Here is a 17,865-nt window from a genome sequence, read left to right as displayed (position 1 = left end):
CCAGCACCTGCACCCTCAGGGCCCTCACTGTGAGCAGCAGAGTCTGGATCTTGCCACAGTCCCGGCCACGCTCTTCCTCCACCACAGAGAACAGCACATCCTGGGCAGGGATTCGGGCCCAGGCCACACGGCGCCGCCCGCTGAGCATCCACACCAGCACGTCAGGAAAGGACAGTTGGGGCTGTGGGCAAAGCATGAGGTCATTCAGGTGGGAGTGGAGCTGAGACCCCCTGCTCCCACAGCCAGGGCAAGCTCCCCATCTGTCCGGATCTCTGCCTGGATGCCCTATTTCTCCCTTGTTTAGTTTTAAGATTGTGATAAAATACATAGAAGGGAAGGTCAGCCATCTTAACCATACCCCTGAGGGCACAGTGCAGTGGCAGTGTCAAGCACATTCACGGTGTGGTATACCCATCATAAACACATCCACTTCCAGCGCTTCCCACCATCTCCAACTGAAACAAGCCCCTCTTCCCGTTCTCCAACCAGCCCCTGGCAACCAGCATTCTACTGTCTGTCTCCAGGGACTTGACCCCACGCTAGCTGCTTTGTATGGCTGGGCCAGCACAGCCCTTGCTGCTCTGGGACCAGCTTCCCCTTTCCCTCCTCCCAGTCTGGTCCTCCCTAAACAGGTCTCAACCACCCTTGAGCCACTGTAGCATCTTTCTAAGTAATTTCTACAGGCTGTTACTCTTTTTCTTACCCACTTACAGATGGAGAGTTTGTCCTCCTCACTAGGACATCCATCCCAAAAAGGCAAGGAACTTGGCAGGGCCTAGGTCCCCATGATCTAACGCACTTAACAGGACTTCAAATACTAACGCGTAAGCAAGCAGAAGCAGGAAGCTATCTTTCCCTCCGAAGCACAGAACTGACTCTTCCCTGCACCTGTTCAGAACCAGAATCCCAACATTCCCAACATTTAGCTGACTTCCCAGCTAAATCACAGGCATTGAGGGAGTGAACCAAATGATGGAAGCACTCTCAATGTATCTTGAGAGGTCAGCACTGTGCATGGCACGTTGAGCGTCTGCATGCAGTGCTGGCATTCCACATTGGGCCCAGTGCATGTCCCTTCTGCTCAACTTCTGATCCAGTTCCCTGATAATGGTCTGGGAAACAGCATGAGATGATTCAAGTGTTTGGGATCCTGCACCCATGTGGCAGAATCAGAAGAATCTCTTGGCTCCTGGCTTCAGATCACCACAGTTCTGGCTGTTGCAGTGGATGGAAGATCTCTTTCTCTGATTCTCTCCCCCTCCCATCTGAGTCACCTTTCAAATAAAATAAATAAATCTTTACAACAATTCTTTAGGGCCAGTCTCAATGGCCTAGTAATTAAATAATTGCCTTGCATTTGCCAGGATTTGCCTGGGCACCAGTTTGTGTCCAGGCTGCTCCACTTCCCAACCAGCTCGCTGCTTGTGGCCTGGGAAAGCAGTGGAGGATGGTCCAAAGCCTTGGGAGCCTGTACCCGCGTGGGAGACACAGAGGAAACTCCTGGCTTCAGATCGGCTCAGCTCCAGCCATTGCAGCCACTTGGGGAGTGAATCAGAGGACGGAAGATCTTTCTCTTTGTCTCTCCTTCTCTCTGTATATCTGACTTTCCATAAAAATAAATAAATCTTTTTAAAAATTATTTCTTTCTTACTCTCTCCCTCTCAAGTAAAAAATAACAAAATTGGGCTTGGTATGGTAGCCTAGTGGCTAAATCCTGACCTTGCACATGTCAGGATCCCACATGGGCACCAGCTCGTGTCCCCGATGCCCCATTTCCCATCCAGCTTCCTGCTTGTAGCCTGGGAAAGCAAAGGAGGGTGGCCCAAAGCCTTGGGACCCTGCATCTATGTGGGAGACCCAGAAGCAGCTCCTGGCTTCAGATCAGCTTAGTTCCAGCCATTGTGGGCCAACTTGGGTAGTGAATCAACTGATAGATCTTCCTCTCTGTCTCGCCTCCTTTCTTTAAATCTGCCTTTCCAATAAAAATAAATAAACCCTTAATAACAATAACAAAATTAATCTTTATAAAAAATTTTGCCCTCTCTAATTGTTCAAAATTTGTAGTGCAATTGAATGTGCTGAAGTCTCTGACCTGTCTTCCAGCTGCAAGGCCTTCAAGTCCCAGGCTTGCACGTGCTGTTTATTCTTCCTGGCTTATTAAACTCCAGCTTAGACCTTGAACTCTAACACCAAATCCCAGCTTCTGGATGCTTGACCTTGATTATACCCTCAGCTCCAGCACCCAAGACACCTGCTACACAGGGAAGATGGAGCAAGAGAGTCCAGGAAGAGCTGACTTTGGAGCCTAGCTCTGCTTAGCTTTATGGACCAGTTGCTCTCTATTTTTAAACTTCAGATTCTGCTGCTGTCAACAAGGGCAGCCCCTGCTGCGGGGAGTTGGGAGACTCGCACAAGGTAACACACACAGATGCTTAGCAGAGGGAATTCTTCAATAGCACGAACTCCCACCATTCCTCACTGCGTGCTGTTTCAAACCTCTGACCAGGAAGGCCACACCCAGGAGGCTTTGCAAGTCTTCATCCACAGAGCATGCATATCCCCAAGGTCGCTGCCTGGCCCTAAAACTCTCATTTTCACCTCTAGCAGCTCACAGAGGAGCTTGGTCCTATGCCCAAAGCAAAAGACCTCAGCCCTGGCATCACTGCCAAGCACGAATGTTACCGTTGCACCAGTTGTTTATGGGATGCTCCAAATGCTTGCAGGAAAGGAACATTGGGCAGGTGAGATATTACCTCCTGAGCCAGAAAGCGCAGTTTCGCCAGGAGCTTCTTGGCCAACGCCACCTTCTTTTTCATGTTGCCCTGCCTCAGGCCCCTTAGAAGCCACAGTCCTTGCTTTGCCAACAGGTTCTGGAAAGGTAAGCAAACAGCATGAATGCAGAGCCCCTGCTGAGTGCCCCACTTCCCTTCCCTGACCCCTACCATGCTGTGAGTTAGCAATTTCCCTCGGCAGCGATCCAGGGAGTTGGGCCGAGTCATGGTCCTGCGCTCAGCACCAAGGCAAAACTGTCTGCAGGAAATGGGGCACACAAAGTAGCAGGGAATGAGAAGAGAGAATGTGACCCCTCGGGGTTGTTTCCCTGGGAGCCCCGCAAAGCCCTCGATCATGTTCTCAAAAGAGGTGCTTTTCCTTGTCCAAGAATGGCCTCCCCTGCTTGGACCTCTCCCCAGTTCTTGAAGGCCAGCCTCACTTTGGAAACCCAGAGCTCACCACTATTTATCCACCATCCTGGATATGTCAAGTATGGCCTCAGGACCAATCCATTTCAGTTGGTTGGTCATTAGAAATCACTGGGGCCAGTGTTGTGGCATAGCAAGTTAAGCTTACACCTTAAGTGACACCATATCCTATATTGATGCTGGCTCAAGTCCCAGCTTTTCTACTTACAATCCAGCCCCCAACTGATGTTCCTGGAAAAGTAGCAGAAGATGTCCCACGCACTTGGGTCCCTGCACCCACATGGGATACTCAGAAGAGGCTCCTTGTCCTGGCCTCAGCCTGGTCCAATCCTGGCCATGGTAGCCATTTTAGGAGTGAACCAAAAGATGAAAGATTTTCTCTGTAACTCTGACCTTCAAATAAACGATTCTTTAAAAAAAAAAAATCTCAACTTCTCCGCAGACCCTGAATATAGAATCTTTAGGCTTATCATTTGGGGGACTTCCATGAATATTTTACAGAGTTTTTATGTATGTGTGTATGTATTTGAAAGACAAAGTGGCAGAGCAAGAGGCAGGGGAAGTGACAAGGGCAGGGATGAGAAGGGAGAAAAAGAGAGACAGAAGAGAGGATCTTCTGTCAGCTGGTTTATTCCCCAAATGGCCACTATGATCACGTGCCAGGAACTTCATCTTGGGTCTTCCACATGAATGGCAAGAGTCCAAACACTTGGGCCATCTGTTTTATTATTATTATTAAAGACTTGTTTATTTTCTATAGGAAATCCAGATTTGCAGACAGAAGGAAAGACACAGAGAAAGATATTCCATCTGCTGGTTTACTCCCCAAGTGGCTGGAATGGCCAGAGCTGAGCTGATCTTAAGCCAGGAGCCAGGAACTTCTTCCAGGTCTCCCATGTGGGTGCAGGGTCCCAAGGCTTTGGGCTTTCTGTTGTTTTCCCAGGTCACACGCACAGAGTTGGATGGGAAATGGAGCACCCAGGACACGAACCAGTGCCTATATGAGATGCTGGCAGATGCAAAGCGAGTATTTAGCTACTAGGCTACTGCACTGGGTCATCAGGCTATCTTCTAACTGCTTTGTTAGGTGCATCAGCAGGGAGCTGGATCAGAAGTGGAGCAAATGGCCTGGTGCAGTAACCTAGTGGCTAAAGTCCTCGCCTTGCATGTGCCAAGATCCCATGTGGGCGCTGGTTCATGCCCAGGCAGCCCTGCTTCCCATCCAGCTCCCTACTTGTGGCCTGAGAAAGCAGTGAAGGTCCAAAGCCTTGGGATCCTGCACCCACATGGGAGATATGAAAGAAGCACCTGGCTCCTGGCTTAAGATCAGCTCAGCTCCAGCTGTTGTAGCCACTTGGGGAATGAATCAACGGACAGAAGATCATTCTGTCTCTCCCCTCTGCATATGATTTTTCAATAAAAATAAATATATCCTTTAAAAAAAAGAAGAAGAAGAGGAAGAAGAAGAAAAAGTGGAGAATAGTGAGCACCTCCAACCTATCTCACTGCCTCCCCTGGTCAGTGCCATAGTGGATTCCTTTTCCTGCATCCTGCCCTTAAATGCTGGGGTCCTCCAGGTCCTGAGTTCTCTACTGCCTAGATGATTGTAACAACCCAACTACTAAATTACAGGTCCCTAACTTCTAGAATTCTCCCTAGAATTCTCCCTGCCACTCCCCTCACACAGCTAACTGCCTCCCAGATGTGTCCGTTTATATTTCACATGTGTGAGAAAGTTAATAAGTCAAAGACGAGCTACACACACACAAACACACCCTGTTCCCATGAGCCTGCCCCCTTCCCCTCCTGTTTCCCACTGCTCAAATAGCACCGTCTACATGGCTGTGCAGGCCAAAATCTCAAAGACTCTTTCATTTGTCATTCATGACTCCCTGCTTATGCTATGACTTCAATCCCTACAACTGTCTCCACATTTCCCCTGAATCCACATGTGGCACTCCTCCTCCACTGCAGTCATCCTGAATTCAGTTCACCCTTTTCTATCACCTGGAACATCACAATGCTCCACAGAGGGATCCCCCTGTTCCCTCCCTGACACACTCTCCCCACATGCTGATCCTTTTCAAGGACACCTTAGAACATTTCTGTTCAGAACCCACAGTGGTCTCCCATCCCACACAGAGCAACAGCCAAGCTCACTACAGGATCCCACGAGACTCCCACATGATCCTCCCAGCTCCTTCTTTCCATTGCCCCCTCCAGGCCCATCCACTCTACTCACTGCTGATTTTCCAGCTCTTCCTCCAACACGCCAGCCTTGAGAGCTTTGCATGCACTCCCCTTCCGCACGTGGCGGGCCACTTGGTCTTCCTAACACCACCTTAACATTGGGCTCCCCTCCTCCACCCACTCTAAGCAGCAGCTCCTCTAATGCTTCCCAGCTCTGTTTCCCCCTTAGCATTTATCCTATTTATCATACACACTTCTCTTTGATCACATGATCTTATCTGTGTCTCTATTCACTCTCTGTCCCACTCTCTCCCTGGAATGGAAGAGGCTTCTGGATTTTTGTAGACAGAACTCTTGGGCCTCACACGCTGTCTGCCAGAGTGCTGTGAATATTTTTGAGAGGAACATCTTAAAGAGAGACTTAATGACCTAAAGCACAGTGAGGGTCCAAGATGGAAGTGACTAGAACATGTTTCTGTGGTTGCAGTAGCTGAGCAAATTCCTGCTGTAGGAGAGGGGGGATAGAGCCAAGCTCACAGCTTCAGCTACTGGGGCGGAGATACATACCCCGCTACAACAGAAGGAAGAGGGGCAGGCAGGTGTAGAAACCAGCAGGTGCAGACTGCATGGAAGAAGTGAGGCAGCCGCGTTCCTCTAAAGCAGGAGAGGCCATTAGTGGGAACAAGTGTGGAGAAGGGCAAGGGATGCCAAGGAGGAAGGAAACATTGTAAGCCTGATTCAGGAGCCTGGAAAACTGAGTTCTCTTGGGACAGAAGGCAGCAGAGGGTCTAAGAGTGGCCCACGACTTTTCTTAAGGATAAACACATCCTGACTACTCCCCTGCAAAGCATCACGCACACGCACTGCCCTGGTCAGCCACTGTGAGCCTCCAGCATCCCACCCACACTGGCTCGGCGATCAGCAGCAGCCAGGCCTTGGCTCTCAGCTCACCTGCTCCCAGCCACCAGTTCTTCCAGTGCCTGCTTGAGCCGTGCGCAGGCCCCAGGCCCCGGCCTGCGCTGCATCTTCTCCACCTCCTGCAGCCCCAGGTCCTGTGCACACCAGCAAGAGGATCAGAGAGCCTTGGGGTGCCTATTCCCCAACCCTTGTTCCCTCTCTGTGAGACCCCATCCAGCACCATCACACCTCTCTGGCCAGCCTTTCTTCACCTCCACAGGGGTTGGTGATTCCGTTTTTATAGCTGCCTCCTGGCCCCCTACCTGTGGGCCCCGCCCATCCTCACCCTACCCCCACCTGGCTGCAGCAAGTCTGATTCCCTGCCCTCAGTTCTGCTCCTTGAAGCTGCCCTCTGGCCTGGCATGACCAGGGTTCTGGTGCCGTGGTGCTCTGCCCATTAGCCTTACTCCAGTGCTCCATCAAAGGCCATGGCCCCAGGCGCCATCAATGGCCAAGCCTGCCCAGTCTCCCTAAGGCCCAGCGTCTCCCTGGCCCTCACCAGTCGCTCGGCCACTTTGAGCACACAGTTGCTACTATGCAGGCGCCACGTGTAGTCCTCCCAGCGGCTCCACACATGCACGCATGGCTTACGGTGCCGCAGGGGCAGGCAGAGGTATGGCCTGGGTGGGAGGACAGGAGCAAAGGCTTTGCTGGAGGCTTGGTTCCCTATCGCCCCCTTCCCATCCTCCAATAACCCAGCCACTCACCCGCTGCCATCCATGGGCTCAGGTTGCTGAGCAGGAGTGCCCAGCTCCTCCTCCTCTTGCTCCTGCTCCATCCCCACTTCTAAGTCCAGCAGAGGCTGCACCTCTGCCTCAGTGCTCTCAGGTTCCTGTCCGGCCCTAGAACCCCGGCCCACACGCTCCTCCTGTCGGCCCGAACGACCTGCCTCCGGGCCACAGGGGTCAGGGAGGCCGCTCGAGGAGGAGCACACCTCCTTCGTTAATGACCTCCGTCTCAATGGGAGTCTGACCCCATTCCTGGCTGCAGTGCAGGAACCCAAAACCTGACCACCCTCAACTCGTGGCCCGCAGGGGTCCCAGGAGGCCACGCACCGATAGAAATCTCGAAGCTGATGGGCTGGGAGGCCACCGCAGGATCAATCATGGTGGCCTCGAAGAGCACACCAAAAAGCAGGAAGTCTTGGAGGGGTGCCAGGGCGTTCTGGGGGAGGAGTCAGGTGGGAATAGGCCCCTTAATGCCTTTGGTTCACAAAACCCACACAAAAACCTGCACCAAGGTCTGGAAGGCACTGCAGGCCTCCACCCTCCCTCCGGGTCCCCTGCAACATGCACATGCAGGAACACAAAGCATCCACACTGCATGCCACTCAGGCCACCACACTGACACCCTCCACCGCCCATGTGTTTGAGGAAGAGGAGGAAGGACTACACCCTAGAGCGACCCCACTCCCTCGACTATCAATCCCAGCCCCCACCTCTGGCAGGGGCAGCAGCTCTTCCACCTCCACCTCCACGGCGCTGGGAATGTCGGGCCCCTCTGCACTGGAGCCAGCGGCCGCTGCCGGAGCCCCCGAAGGGGCCTGGCCGTGCTTGGCTTTCTTCTTCTTTCGGGTAAGTCGGGACAACCTGGACCCCTTTGAGGCCTGGGGGCCCTCAGGCTCAGCCCTGCCTTCCAACACCTCCATGGACACGGCCACCAGCAGTCGCCCACGGAACCAAATCCCCTGGCCAAAGCCCTCGTTGAGATCTTGAAGACCATCCCGGAGCCCCCGGCTGGGGAGTGAGCCATACAGGGGCACCCAGGCCGGGCCGAAGGTGGGGTTAAACCCCGCTGTAGGAGGACAAAAACAGGACTTTGGAGGGGAGCGCATGGTGGGTGGGCCCCAGGTCCATTCATGGGCCACGTCTTTAACCCCTCCCAGAAGGGGAAGTGCCGGTCCTGGCACCACCAAAGCAGTGCTGAAGGTCCCTGGACCAAGCTAGCAGGGGAGGGGAGTGGAAGTGGAGCACAGTGCATGTAGGAGGTCCCTGCTGTGGCGGCCACCGGGCAGGCTGCTGTGGTCTAGACTCCAGAAACAAAAGCGGCTTCACACCCCAGAGGGCGACAGGACAGGTCCCTGTGTGTTACCCAGCCGCTGCACGGAGCTAGGAGCCTAGAATGGGTTTGATGAGGAGGGCGAGACCCCTGGACAACCCAGGCTCTGAGGCGGACGACGTGGACGAGGCCGACCAAGGCTCACCCGCGCGGCCTGGGTGGGAGATCTGCCTCAGGTCCAGCACGTGCGTGGCGAGGGCCACGTCGCCGAGGGGCGCATCGTCCCGCAGCTGCAGGCGAAGGCCGCGTGTCAGCGGCGGGAAGAGCTCCAAGAAGCTCAACTGCTCGTTCCACTCCGGCGCCACTGCCTCACTGCGCACCGACGTCTCGCCCTGCAGGAGCAGGTGGCGTGCACCGGTGAGGGGTGAGGGGTGAGGGGTTAGAGGTGAGGGGTGAGGGGTGTGTGGGCGCGGGAGCCTCTTGCCTGCTGTCCCAGGAAAGACACCTTCACGTAAGGGTCTAGGAGGACGCGCTGGTCGTGCAGGGCGCGGGCCAGGCTCCCCAGCAGCCCGGAGCGCAGCGCCGGCAGCCCCTCGGCGCGGAACACGCGCACACGGAGTCGCGCCCACGGCCGCTCGGCCGGCACCCGGCGCGGCAGGAGCAGGTTCCTGGGGAGCAAGGGTGCTGAGGGCGGGCCGTCCCCAGCCCGAGACACGCCCCCACATGGAGACCACGCCTCCCGCTGGATGGACTAGCCCTCGAGACCACACCCCTCGCTCGGAGCCACGCCCCTTCTTCCCCATCGCCAGCCACCTGCACCTCTGCCCTGCTCACTTCTCGATGTCCGCGCTGTGCCCCGGCCCCGGGGGCGGCAGGGAAGGAGGCAAGTCCCCGCGCGCCCTCACAGACAACGTGACCTTGACAAAGCCCTTGATGCCGGTGCGGGTGTCCTGGGGGTCGTGCAGTGGAGCCCATTTCTGGTAGAAATGGCCATCTGGGGGAGAGGGGTGGGCAGAGGAGGAAGCCCAGCTCAGGAATGCTGCGAGGCAAGCTTCTGGTCATGGCCCAGGCCGAGCTCTGGGCCGCTGCTCAGGGAGGAGGAACTCGGCGGCACAGAAGAACAGCAAGCCCTTCAGGGAGTGCATCCCAGGCCAGGCAGGCCCCTGACCCGTGGAGAGGGGGTCGGGCTGGCTGGTGCCAAGAGAGGAGGGCTCGGTACCTGGCTGGTCGAAGATGATACCCAAGTCCATTCTGAAGGTGCCAATGCGGGTGGCCATGAAGGGGAGAGTCTGTGAGTGGAAAGCCTGGGGGGAGGTGGTGTTAGCCCCGAGTAGCTTCCGCACCCTTCCCCCTTACAGGGGGAGACCCTCAGCTGTGACCCCCCTCACCGTGATCTCCAGCAGCAGGTCCTGGAGTCGAAGCCGGGTCTCGTGGAATTCAAACAGGAAGTACTGGGTTGGAGGAACAGCAAGAGAAGGGCAGAGATCGAGGGGTTCACACCAGCTGTCCCCAGCCCCATAGACAACTCTGGGACACCTCACATTCTGCCCTTTTCCGCAGACCCACCCACCTACCTCATTGTAGAAGGGGCAATTGGTCCCACGCTGGGTGGTGGTCACTCGGCGTTGGTCCCCGACCCGCACAGCCACATAGGGATTAATGTTGACGCCCACCAGCTTCTGGGCTTCCAGCACCGTGACCCCCACCTGACGGATTGCAGAGAAAGGAGGAAAGGAAGATGCAATTGCTGGTGGCAGAATACAAGGTGGGGCTCCCACAAGCAGGCTGGAGGTGGGAAAGTAATGAGGGGGTACCTGGAATTCCTGGGCTCTGGATGCCTGGTAGGGATCCCCGCGGGTCAGGCCCCGGGAACGGCTGCAGGGAAGTCCAGGGTCAGTGCTCACTTGCCCTGTTCCTGCCCTGCTCTGGGCTGAGTGGGGGTCTCCTGGCCCCCTGAGCTTCCCTAGATCCTGCCCCCATCTCAATCCTACACCTGCATTTGACTCGTCCCTGAAGCCATAAAACCACATGTTTACTTCTCAAAGATGTGGGCATTGAGATTGGAGACACGACTTGGCCCACTCAGGTACCTGTGCAAACCGACCTAACCCAGCTTGCCAGGGTCTGTGCCTGTCAGTGACCCAACTTGACCACAGGGAAACCACCCTGGACCCTCCTCTGGGACCAGATGTCTGTGAGAGGATGGGCATGGGGCCAAAGGTATGGGGAGATCCTCTGACTCAGTGGCAGGTGTGGGAGCAGGTGTTCAGGGGCCACGGGGTACCTTTTGAGGCGACTGAACATGACCCCGGACAGTTCCACATCAGGTTCATCCTCCAGCCCCAGCTCCAGCTCCAGCTCGTTGTCCTCATCGTCCTGCTGGCCCAGGCTTCGAGCCAGCCGCCGGCCCAAAGCCACCGCCTGCCGCTCCAGTCGGGCCTCCTCAGGCCTGATGCGAAGGGTTTCAAGAGACATCGCCTGGGACCTGTCATTTATCCCTGCAAAGCCCTTGACTTTCCTGATCCCAGGACTGACCTCTGACCCTCAGACTAATCCTACAGAATCAGACCTCTAACCTTGAGACACTTCAAATTCTAGAACTAATGCCTAACTCCAGGAGGATTGAGCTCTGACCCTGGAGTTAACCCTGGGACACCCCACACCACAGGCTGCTAACCCCAGGACAGGCCCCAGTGACCCAGGTCATCCCGTACACTGTATACTTACTCAAGCTCCTGGAAGCCAACATTGGGGATGATTAACTCAGAGCTGAAAGGTGGAGAAACAAAACGAGAGGGCTAAACCTTAATGCAGATCCGCAGCCCAGTAGACATCCAGGGGTTTCCAGTGTTTGGCAGATTCAGGATGGAACTGGGGACCACTTCCAGGCATTGCTTATGATGTGGGGGCGGGGGTACCTGTCCCGAATGGGTGCTCCAAAGTCCTCCTCTGCCCAGTCTCCAGTGGCACCCTCTGGCGGCTGGTACTTCAGGTCAAGCTCCACCTGGATCTAGAAGCAGACACAGTGTCCCCTACAACTCCTCAGACTTTGCTGGAACAAAGAGAGGCCCCCAGATGCCTCACAGAGGCGGTTTTCCAGCCTGCGTTTATCCATGATGATGCCCACCTACAGTCTGTGATGGACTTCACCATTTATAACTTACCGCCTCAGAAGGCCAAACACAGCTCCTAATGCCCTGTCTCTCTCAGAAGGGCCTGGCTGTGGACTCCACGGCTCTATGTGGCCTGACTGCTCCTTCCTGGCTCCTTCTCATTGCAGGTCCTCTTGCTGCTCCACACCCCAGCTGCACTCCCTTTGGGGAGCAGGCTCATGCATATGCCAGGTTGTCTGCCTGGAATATCCTCCACCAGCCCCATTCCCACTTGATAGAACCCACCATCCTTCTGGGCAGGGCTCAAGCAGTATTCCCGCAGGGAATCTTTTCTGGCAATTAGGAAACCACTTTCAACTCCACTAGCTGCTTTGTAACATTGGCTGGTAGCAACTTTACGCTCCTATTGGCAGTATTTGTTTATTGGCTGCCACCCTCTGTAGACAGGCTACTTCAGGAGGGCACATCCTTGTCTAGTTTTGCTTGCTGCGGACTCCTCGTTGCTCAGCAGAGCACTTGCTGTGATAAGAGCTCAACTGAGAATGATGGCGCCCATTGCTGTAACTTATCATGGTAAGCCTTCATCTGCAGTGCCAACTTCTCATATGAGTGCCTGTTTAAATCCTGGATCCTCCACTTCCAGTCCACCTCCCTGTTAAACTGCCTGGGAAAGCAACAGAGAATGGCCCAAACACATGGCCTGGAAGATCTTGGCTCCTGGTTTCGGACTGACACAGCTCTGGTTGTTGCAGCCATTTTGTGGAATGAATCCATGGATGAAAGATTCTGTTACTCCTTCTTTCTTTGTAATACTGCCTTTCAAATGAAAATTAGTTTTTTAAGATTTATTTTGTTTTCACTGGAAAGTCAGATATATAGAGGAGGAGAGACAGAGAGGGAGATCTTCTGTCCAATGACTCACTCCCCAGGTGGCTGCAACAGATGGAGCTGAGTCGATCTGAAGCCAGGATCCCAGCGCCTCACTCAGACTTCCCACATGGGTGCAGGATCCCAAGGCTTTGGGTCATCCTTGACTGCTTACTCAGGCCACAACCAGGGAGCTGGATGGGAAGCAGAGCCACCAGGATTAGAACCGGTGCCAATATGGTATCTCAGCATGTGCAAGGCAAGGACTTTATTTTTTTTTTTTAAGATTTATTCATTTTATTACAAAGTCAGATATACAGAGAGGAGAGACAGAGAGGAAGATCTTCCGTCTGATGATTCACTCCCCAAGTGAGCCGCAACGGCCGGTGTGCGCCAATCTGAAGCCTGGAACCTGGAACCTCTTCCAGGTCTCCCACATGGGTGCAGGGTCCCAATGCATTGGGCCGTCCTCGACTGCTTTCCCAGGCCACAAGCAGGGAGCTGGATGGGAAGTGGAGCTGCCGGGATTAGAACCGGTGCCCATATGGGATCCTGGGGCGGTCAAGGCGAGGACTTTAGCCACTAGGCCACGCCGCCGGGCCCAAGGCAAGGACTTTAGCTGCTAGGCTACAGCACTGGGCCCTCAAATGAAATCTTAAAACAAAACAAAATCAAAAATTCAGTACTAGGTGTGATTATATTATGTAATGACCAAGCCTCTTGGAGATACTAAATAACTTCAGTTGGAAAAAAAAAAAAGCAGATTTGAGATTGAGGCCATGTCTATTTCTACTACTGTGTGAGTTTCCATCCTCTGTGAAACTCCAGAAAGATCCAACCAGGTTTAACCTTGTCTTCCACAAGAACCAAACCTGCTTCAGGGTCAGGGAGCAACTGTTCTCCCCCACTGTCACACCCCTGGGCCCAAGTTAACCGTGGTTCTTGGCCCATGGGAGATCCAAGCAGGTACTGTGGCGAAAGGAGCCCAGAGTCGGAGGTGAGGGAGAAAGGTTGTTCCTGTCTGTGAAGTAGAAGTGAGGGTGGGGCAATGGACAGCAGGTACACTCACCGGGGACACGCGCAGATGTTCATCCACAAGGGCCTCCCGTAGCACCAAATGCCCAGCACTCTCTAACTGTTGTAGGGAGATTACCAAGGTCCCCAGAGACCTGCAGAAGTGGCAACAAAACAGAAGAGTGACCCGGGGAGTGGCAGCAGCAAGCCACCCCACTCCCACCCTCAGCGCTGGCTCCCCAGACCTGCTCACCTGGGACTGAACACGCGGCTGCAGTTGACAACTCGCACAGACAGACACTCCCCAGCCAGCGGAGCCCCGTAGTGGGGCCAACGGAACAGCTAGACATAGGAGGGAGCGTGTGACACCTGGTGCTGGGTTAACCCAAATCCCCAGTCCAGAGCCTGTTCCCAAACCCGAGACAGAAACTGATCCTCCAGACTTAGAGCTCCCTCCAGAACTGACTGCCCAAACCTGGGGCTGATCCTCTCAGTGTGAGAAGACTGACCCCAAATCAGGGGTGACTTTTCCACAAGTGGGTCTGACCTCTCAGTGCTGTGACAGACCCCATCTCCTCAGGCTATGCTTCTGAAACCCCAGCATGAGCCCCTGAATTCAAGTATGGATATGGCCAGTTCGCCATCCAGGAACAAACTGTACTGACCTCGCCGATGTCTGCTTCCCGACCACAGTGGATTTTCCTTGTTTTCTGGGTAGAGCCTGCTCAGAACTGATACTAGTCATTTCTCTGCTCTTCACATCCCCAAAAAGCATCCACATCCCTCACCCTTGGCCCGATGTCCAGGCACCCCCCTTTCTCAATGGACCCTTACAAGATGAGAAGGGATGGAGACAGTGAGTTGGAGATATAGGGCTGGAAGAGAGACAGGAAACAGGCTATACAGATAGTGAGGGATCATTGCAGATGTAGGGACTTCAGGATCCAGAGACCCCCACCCCAGTTCCCAAACTTCTTAGAGCACCCCCACATATCTCACCTCGAAAGCTGAGCTTGACTTGCCGGTCATGGGTGCCTGGCAGTCCCGTAAGACGCCGCACACACACGGTCAGTGCCATAGCCCCAGTGCCAGTGGCTCACTGTGTCTGCTTGCCCTCCTGCCCACCTGAATCGCCTCTGACTCACTGGACTCACCCAGCAGGTTCAGCAATCCCTGCCCTTTAGTCAAACACACAGGCAGCAGGCCCAGTGGTCATAGGGAAAGGCAGGGGAGAACCAAGAGATGGGGGTGAGGTCCCTGGGGTCAGGCCCATTCTGCTTGCCTGAACCAGTTGCAGATTGGCAGGGCTGTGTTAGCCTCCATCCTGCATCCTTGTAGAGGGGGAGATGGCTTAGGGAGAGCTGGAGTAAGAGGGCAGGATTCCAGCCTGGTTACTGCCCACCTAGGAGGCCTCAAGACCATGAACTTGATGCTGCTCTTTCCTCCTTTCTCTGTTCTCAGTGTCCAGCTCAGGGTCTGCACTTATTAGGCCCTCAAAACACTAGCTAGGTCAATGGATAGATGAATAAATGCTCCCGCCGGCCAGCATTTGTGCTATAGGTGTTTGACAGATTCATTAAATGAATGAATGAACGAATGGACAATTGACTTTATGTCTGTAGCTTGCACATAGCAGTTGATCAATGCAACAGAGGCCCTTAACTTACAGTCCTAGAAAGCTCAAGGGATCCTATACCCCAGACAGAGAACCTGCAAACCTTGGATGTGATCTATATGATAGTGAATATGCATGAATTTCTCAGAGCACAGAACTTCTCTGTTAGATCCCTTAAGCAGGTGCACAATTGTCAAGCCCATTGAAGGAATGATGGTATCTTTTTTTAATATTTCTTTCTTTTTATTTAAAAGTCATATATACAGAGAGGAAAGACAGAAAGGAAGATCTTTTGTCCATTAAATCACTCCCCAAGCTGCCGCAATGGCCGGAGCTGCACCCCAATCTGAAGCCAGGAGCCTGGAGTTCTTCCAGGTCTCTCAGGGAGGTGTAGGGTCCCAAGGCTCTGGGCTGTCCTTGAATGGCTTACTAGGCCACAAGCAGAGAGCTGGATGGGAAGCAAGGCTGCTGGGACCAGAACCAGTACCCACACGGGATCCCAGCGCATTGAAGGTGAGGACCTTAGCCACTAGGCTACCACGCAGGGCCCATCACAATAAGTTCTATGAGAAGTGTTATGAGAATGTTTAACCAGGCAGTTAATCTAGTTTGGAAATCCGAAGCCAGGAACAAGGAACCTTTTCCAGGTCTCCCACACAGGTGCAGGGTCCCAAGGCTTTGGGCAGTCTTCCACTGCTTTCCCAGGCTCCAATCAGGGAGTTGGATGGGAAGTGGGGCCACTGGATTAGAACCGGCGCCGTATGGGATCCTGGGCATGCAAGGCACGGACTTTAGCTGCTAGGCTACTGCACTGGGCCCAGGAATGATTCTATCTGTAAGTCTGAGCCCATGCTAAGAGACAGAAACTGTATGTTGAGGGCCTTTTGCAGCCATCCACTTAGTTGTTCTAGTTACTTATCTGCCATGAGCAGGACTTGTGCTGTGCCATCCTGGGAGTGGGGTCAGTTTAGCCACAGAGAGCTTCAGTTGGGGCTCCATCACTCAAAAAGCCCAGAAGGAGTGCAGTTGCCTTTAGAGTAGAAAGGAGTCAGGGCCGGGGATCTAAGAGGAGGGAGAGCAGGGTTGGAAGTGTTCAAAAGGGGCTTTGAGGCCAGGAGATGAGAGCAGAGACAGCCAGGCAGGCAATGGAGGAGAAAGCAGGGTGTGTCTGGGACGTGCCATTTGTTCAGTTGTGTCTGATTACAAGGCATGCACTGGGCAGCAGTGGCAGATAAGATTAGACCTTCAGTGGCCCTGGGTCTTGCCATGGTGCTTCCTTGTATGTCACCTTTTCTGTCTCACCACTGGGGTTGGAAACCCTGTGCTGCCTGTTCCTCAGGTGTTGGGTATTGGGATGAGTTTAGGAGCTAAAGAGCATTAGACAAGAGGGATGGTGTCTGTCCCTTCTAAGCAAAGTCCAGCTTGGCCCCTAAGACCCTCTGCCGTGAGGGGAGGGCATCCCCCCTGCTCTTTCAGCACATGTGAGGACACTGAGGACCCAAAGGAATTCATGGTCAAACAGGAAACAGGCATGGGGCCGGGGAGGACCAGAATTCTTTGTTGGTAGTACCTTGGCATTCCTCTCCCTATTCCTCCTCTTGGGCTCTGTGGGCATCCAATCAAGCAAAGGGTTGACGTCACCCCTGGAGCCTGGCACTGGCACCTCCCCTTTGGGCTGGAACACAGCTTAACTGACTGTCCCTGTGCCTCAATCCCTCCAAGAACTACTCCCTGCACTTTCTTGCATTCTAAGGAAGGTGCTTTTTTGGGGATCCTGGGGATTCTAATCCATCCACAGCCTCTGTCCAGCTGTGTAACTCATATGACTACTCCTCATGGCGTGGCTCTCATGGAATGCGGCTGATAAAAATATACATTCTGGAATAGGCATTTAGCCAAGCAGTTGAAATGCTGGGTAAGATGCCAGCTTTTGGTGCCAGCACTATGGTACAGCTGGCTAAGCCTCCACCTGTGGTGCCAGCATCCTATAAGAGTACTGGTTCAAGTTCTGGTGGTTTTACTTCCAATCCAGTTCTCAGCTAATGACCTGGGAAGGCAGTGGAGGAGCACCCTTCTACTCATGGGGGAGAACTGGAAGAAGCTCCTGGTTTCTGGCTTTGGTTGGGTCCAGATCCAGCCATTGTAGCCATTTGGGGAACAAACCAGCAGATAGAAGATTTCTCTCTCTCTTTCCATCTTCTCTCTGTAACTCTGCCTTTCCAATAAAAAAATAAATCTTTGTTTTAAAAAATCCCTGGTTTCCACTTTGCAGTATTGTGCCGGATTTTGCAATCCCCGGAAAATCATCAGCAGTCTCAAGTCGGTGTTAATGCATAAAGCACAGTTTATTCAGGTTGATCTAGGTCTCCCAGCTAGCCCCGACCAGCTCTGCAGGGCTGGGAGTGGGGAGGGGCAGCTGCAGCTGAGGCTGCAGCAGGAACAGCAGGGCAGAAAAAAGAGAGAGGGGGCCCGGTGGTGTGGCCTAGCGGCTAAAGTCCTCACCTTGAACGCCCCGGGATCCCATATGGGCGCCAGTTCTAATCCTGGCAGCTCCACTTTCCATCCAGCTCCCTGCTTGTGGCCTGGGAAAGCAGTCAAGGACGGCCCAAGGCTTTGGGACACTGCACCCGTGTGGGTGCTGAACTCAAAGCTCTCTGGCCTGACGACAGAAGAGAGAGGAGGGTGGCTGAAGGGCTTGCAGAGCAAGAGACTAAACGTTTAGAAGTGCCCTAGGGGGCAACAGGAAGACAAAGTAGGTCAACAGGCTCCTGGCACCCCCCATCCCATGTGAGCACCAGTTCAAGCCCTGGCCACTTCACTCCCAATGCAGTTCCCTGTCAGTGCACCTGGGAAAGCAGTGGAAGTTTTTCTGAGCACTTGGGACCCTGCCTCACACATGGGAGACCAGGCT

At 54.0% G+C, this 17,865-nt stretch overlaps 1 protein-coding gene across 1 annotated transcript in view; it reads right to left on the bottom strand.

Moving 5' to 3' along the window:
- LOC101531585 (fer-1-like protein 4) overlaps positions 1-14,417 on the bottom strand; it is a 28,102-nt gene extending 13,685 nt beyond the window's left edge. The window contains 22 exon segments of the mRNA XM_058679885.1: positions 29-181; positions 2,754-2,870; positions 2,943-3,030; positions 6,342-6,442; positions 6,847-6,967; positions 7,055-7,232; positions 7,403-7,511; positions 7,786-8,141; positions 8,551-8,737; positions 8,830-9,013; positions 9,180-9,339; positions 9,565-9,649; positions 9,734-9,796; positions 9,920-10,051; positions 10,160-10,220; positions 10,630-10,794; positions 11,073-11,114; positions 11,264-11,355; positions 13,395-13,494; positions 13,593-13,681; positions 14,005-14,060; positions 14,339-14,417. Of these exon segments, the coding sequence (XP_058535868.1) occupies positions 29-181; positions 2,754-2,870; positions 2,943-3,030; positions 6,342-6,442; positions 6,847-6,967; positions 7,055-7,232; positions 7,403-7,511; positions 7,786-8,141; positions 8,551-8,737; positions 8,830-9,013; positions 9,180-9,339; positions 9,565-9,649; positions 9,734-9,796; positions 9,920-10,051; positions 10,160-10,220; positions 10,630-10,794; positions 11,073-11,114; positions 11,264-11,355; positions 13,395-13,494; positions 13,593-13,681; positions 14,005-14,060; positions 14,339-14,417 (2,718 nt within the window).
- Positions 14,418-17,865: the final 3,448 nt, after the last annotated feature.

This window comes from Ochotona princeps, chromosome 22, assembly GCF_030435755.1.
Source record: "Ochotona princeps isolate mOchPri1 chromosome 22, mOchPri1.hap1, whole genome shotgun sequence".
Lineage (NCBI taxonomy): Eukaryota > Metazoa > Chordata > Mammalia > Lagomorpha > Ochotonidae > Ochotona > Ochotona princeps.
Note: the sequence above shows the minus strand (reverse complement) of the source record. Positions and strands in the feature narration are given on the sequence as shown.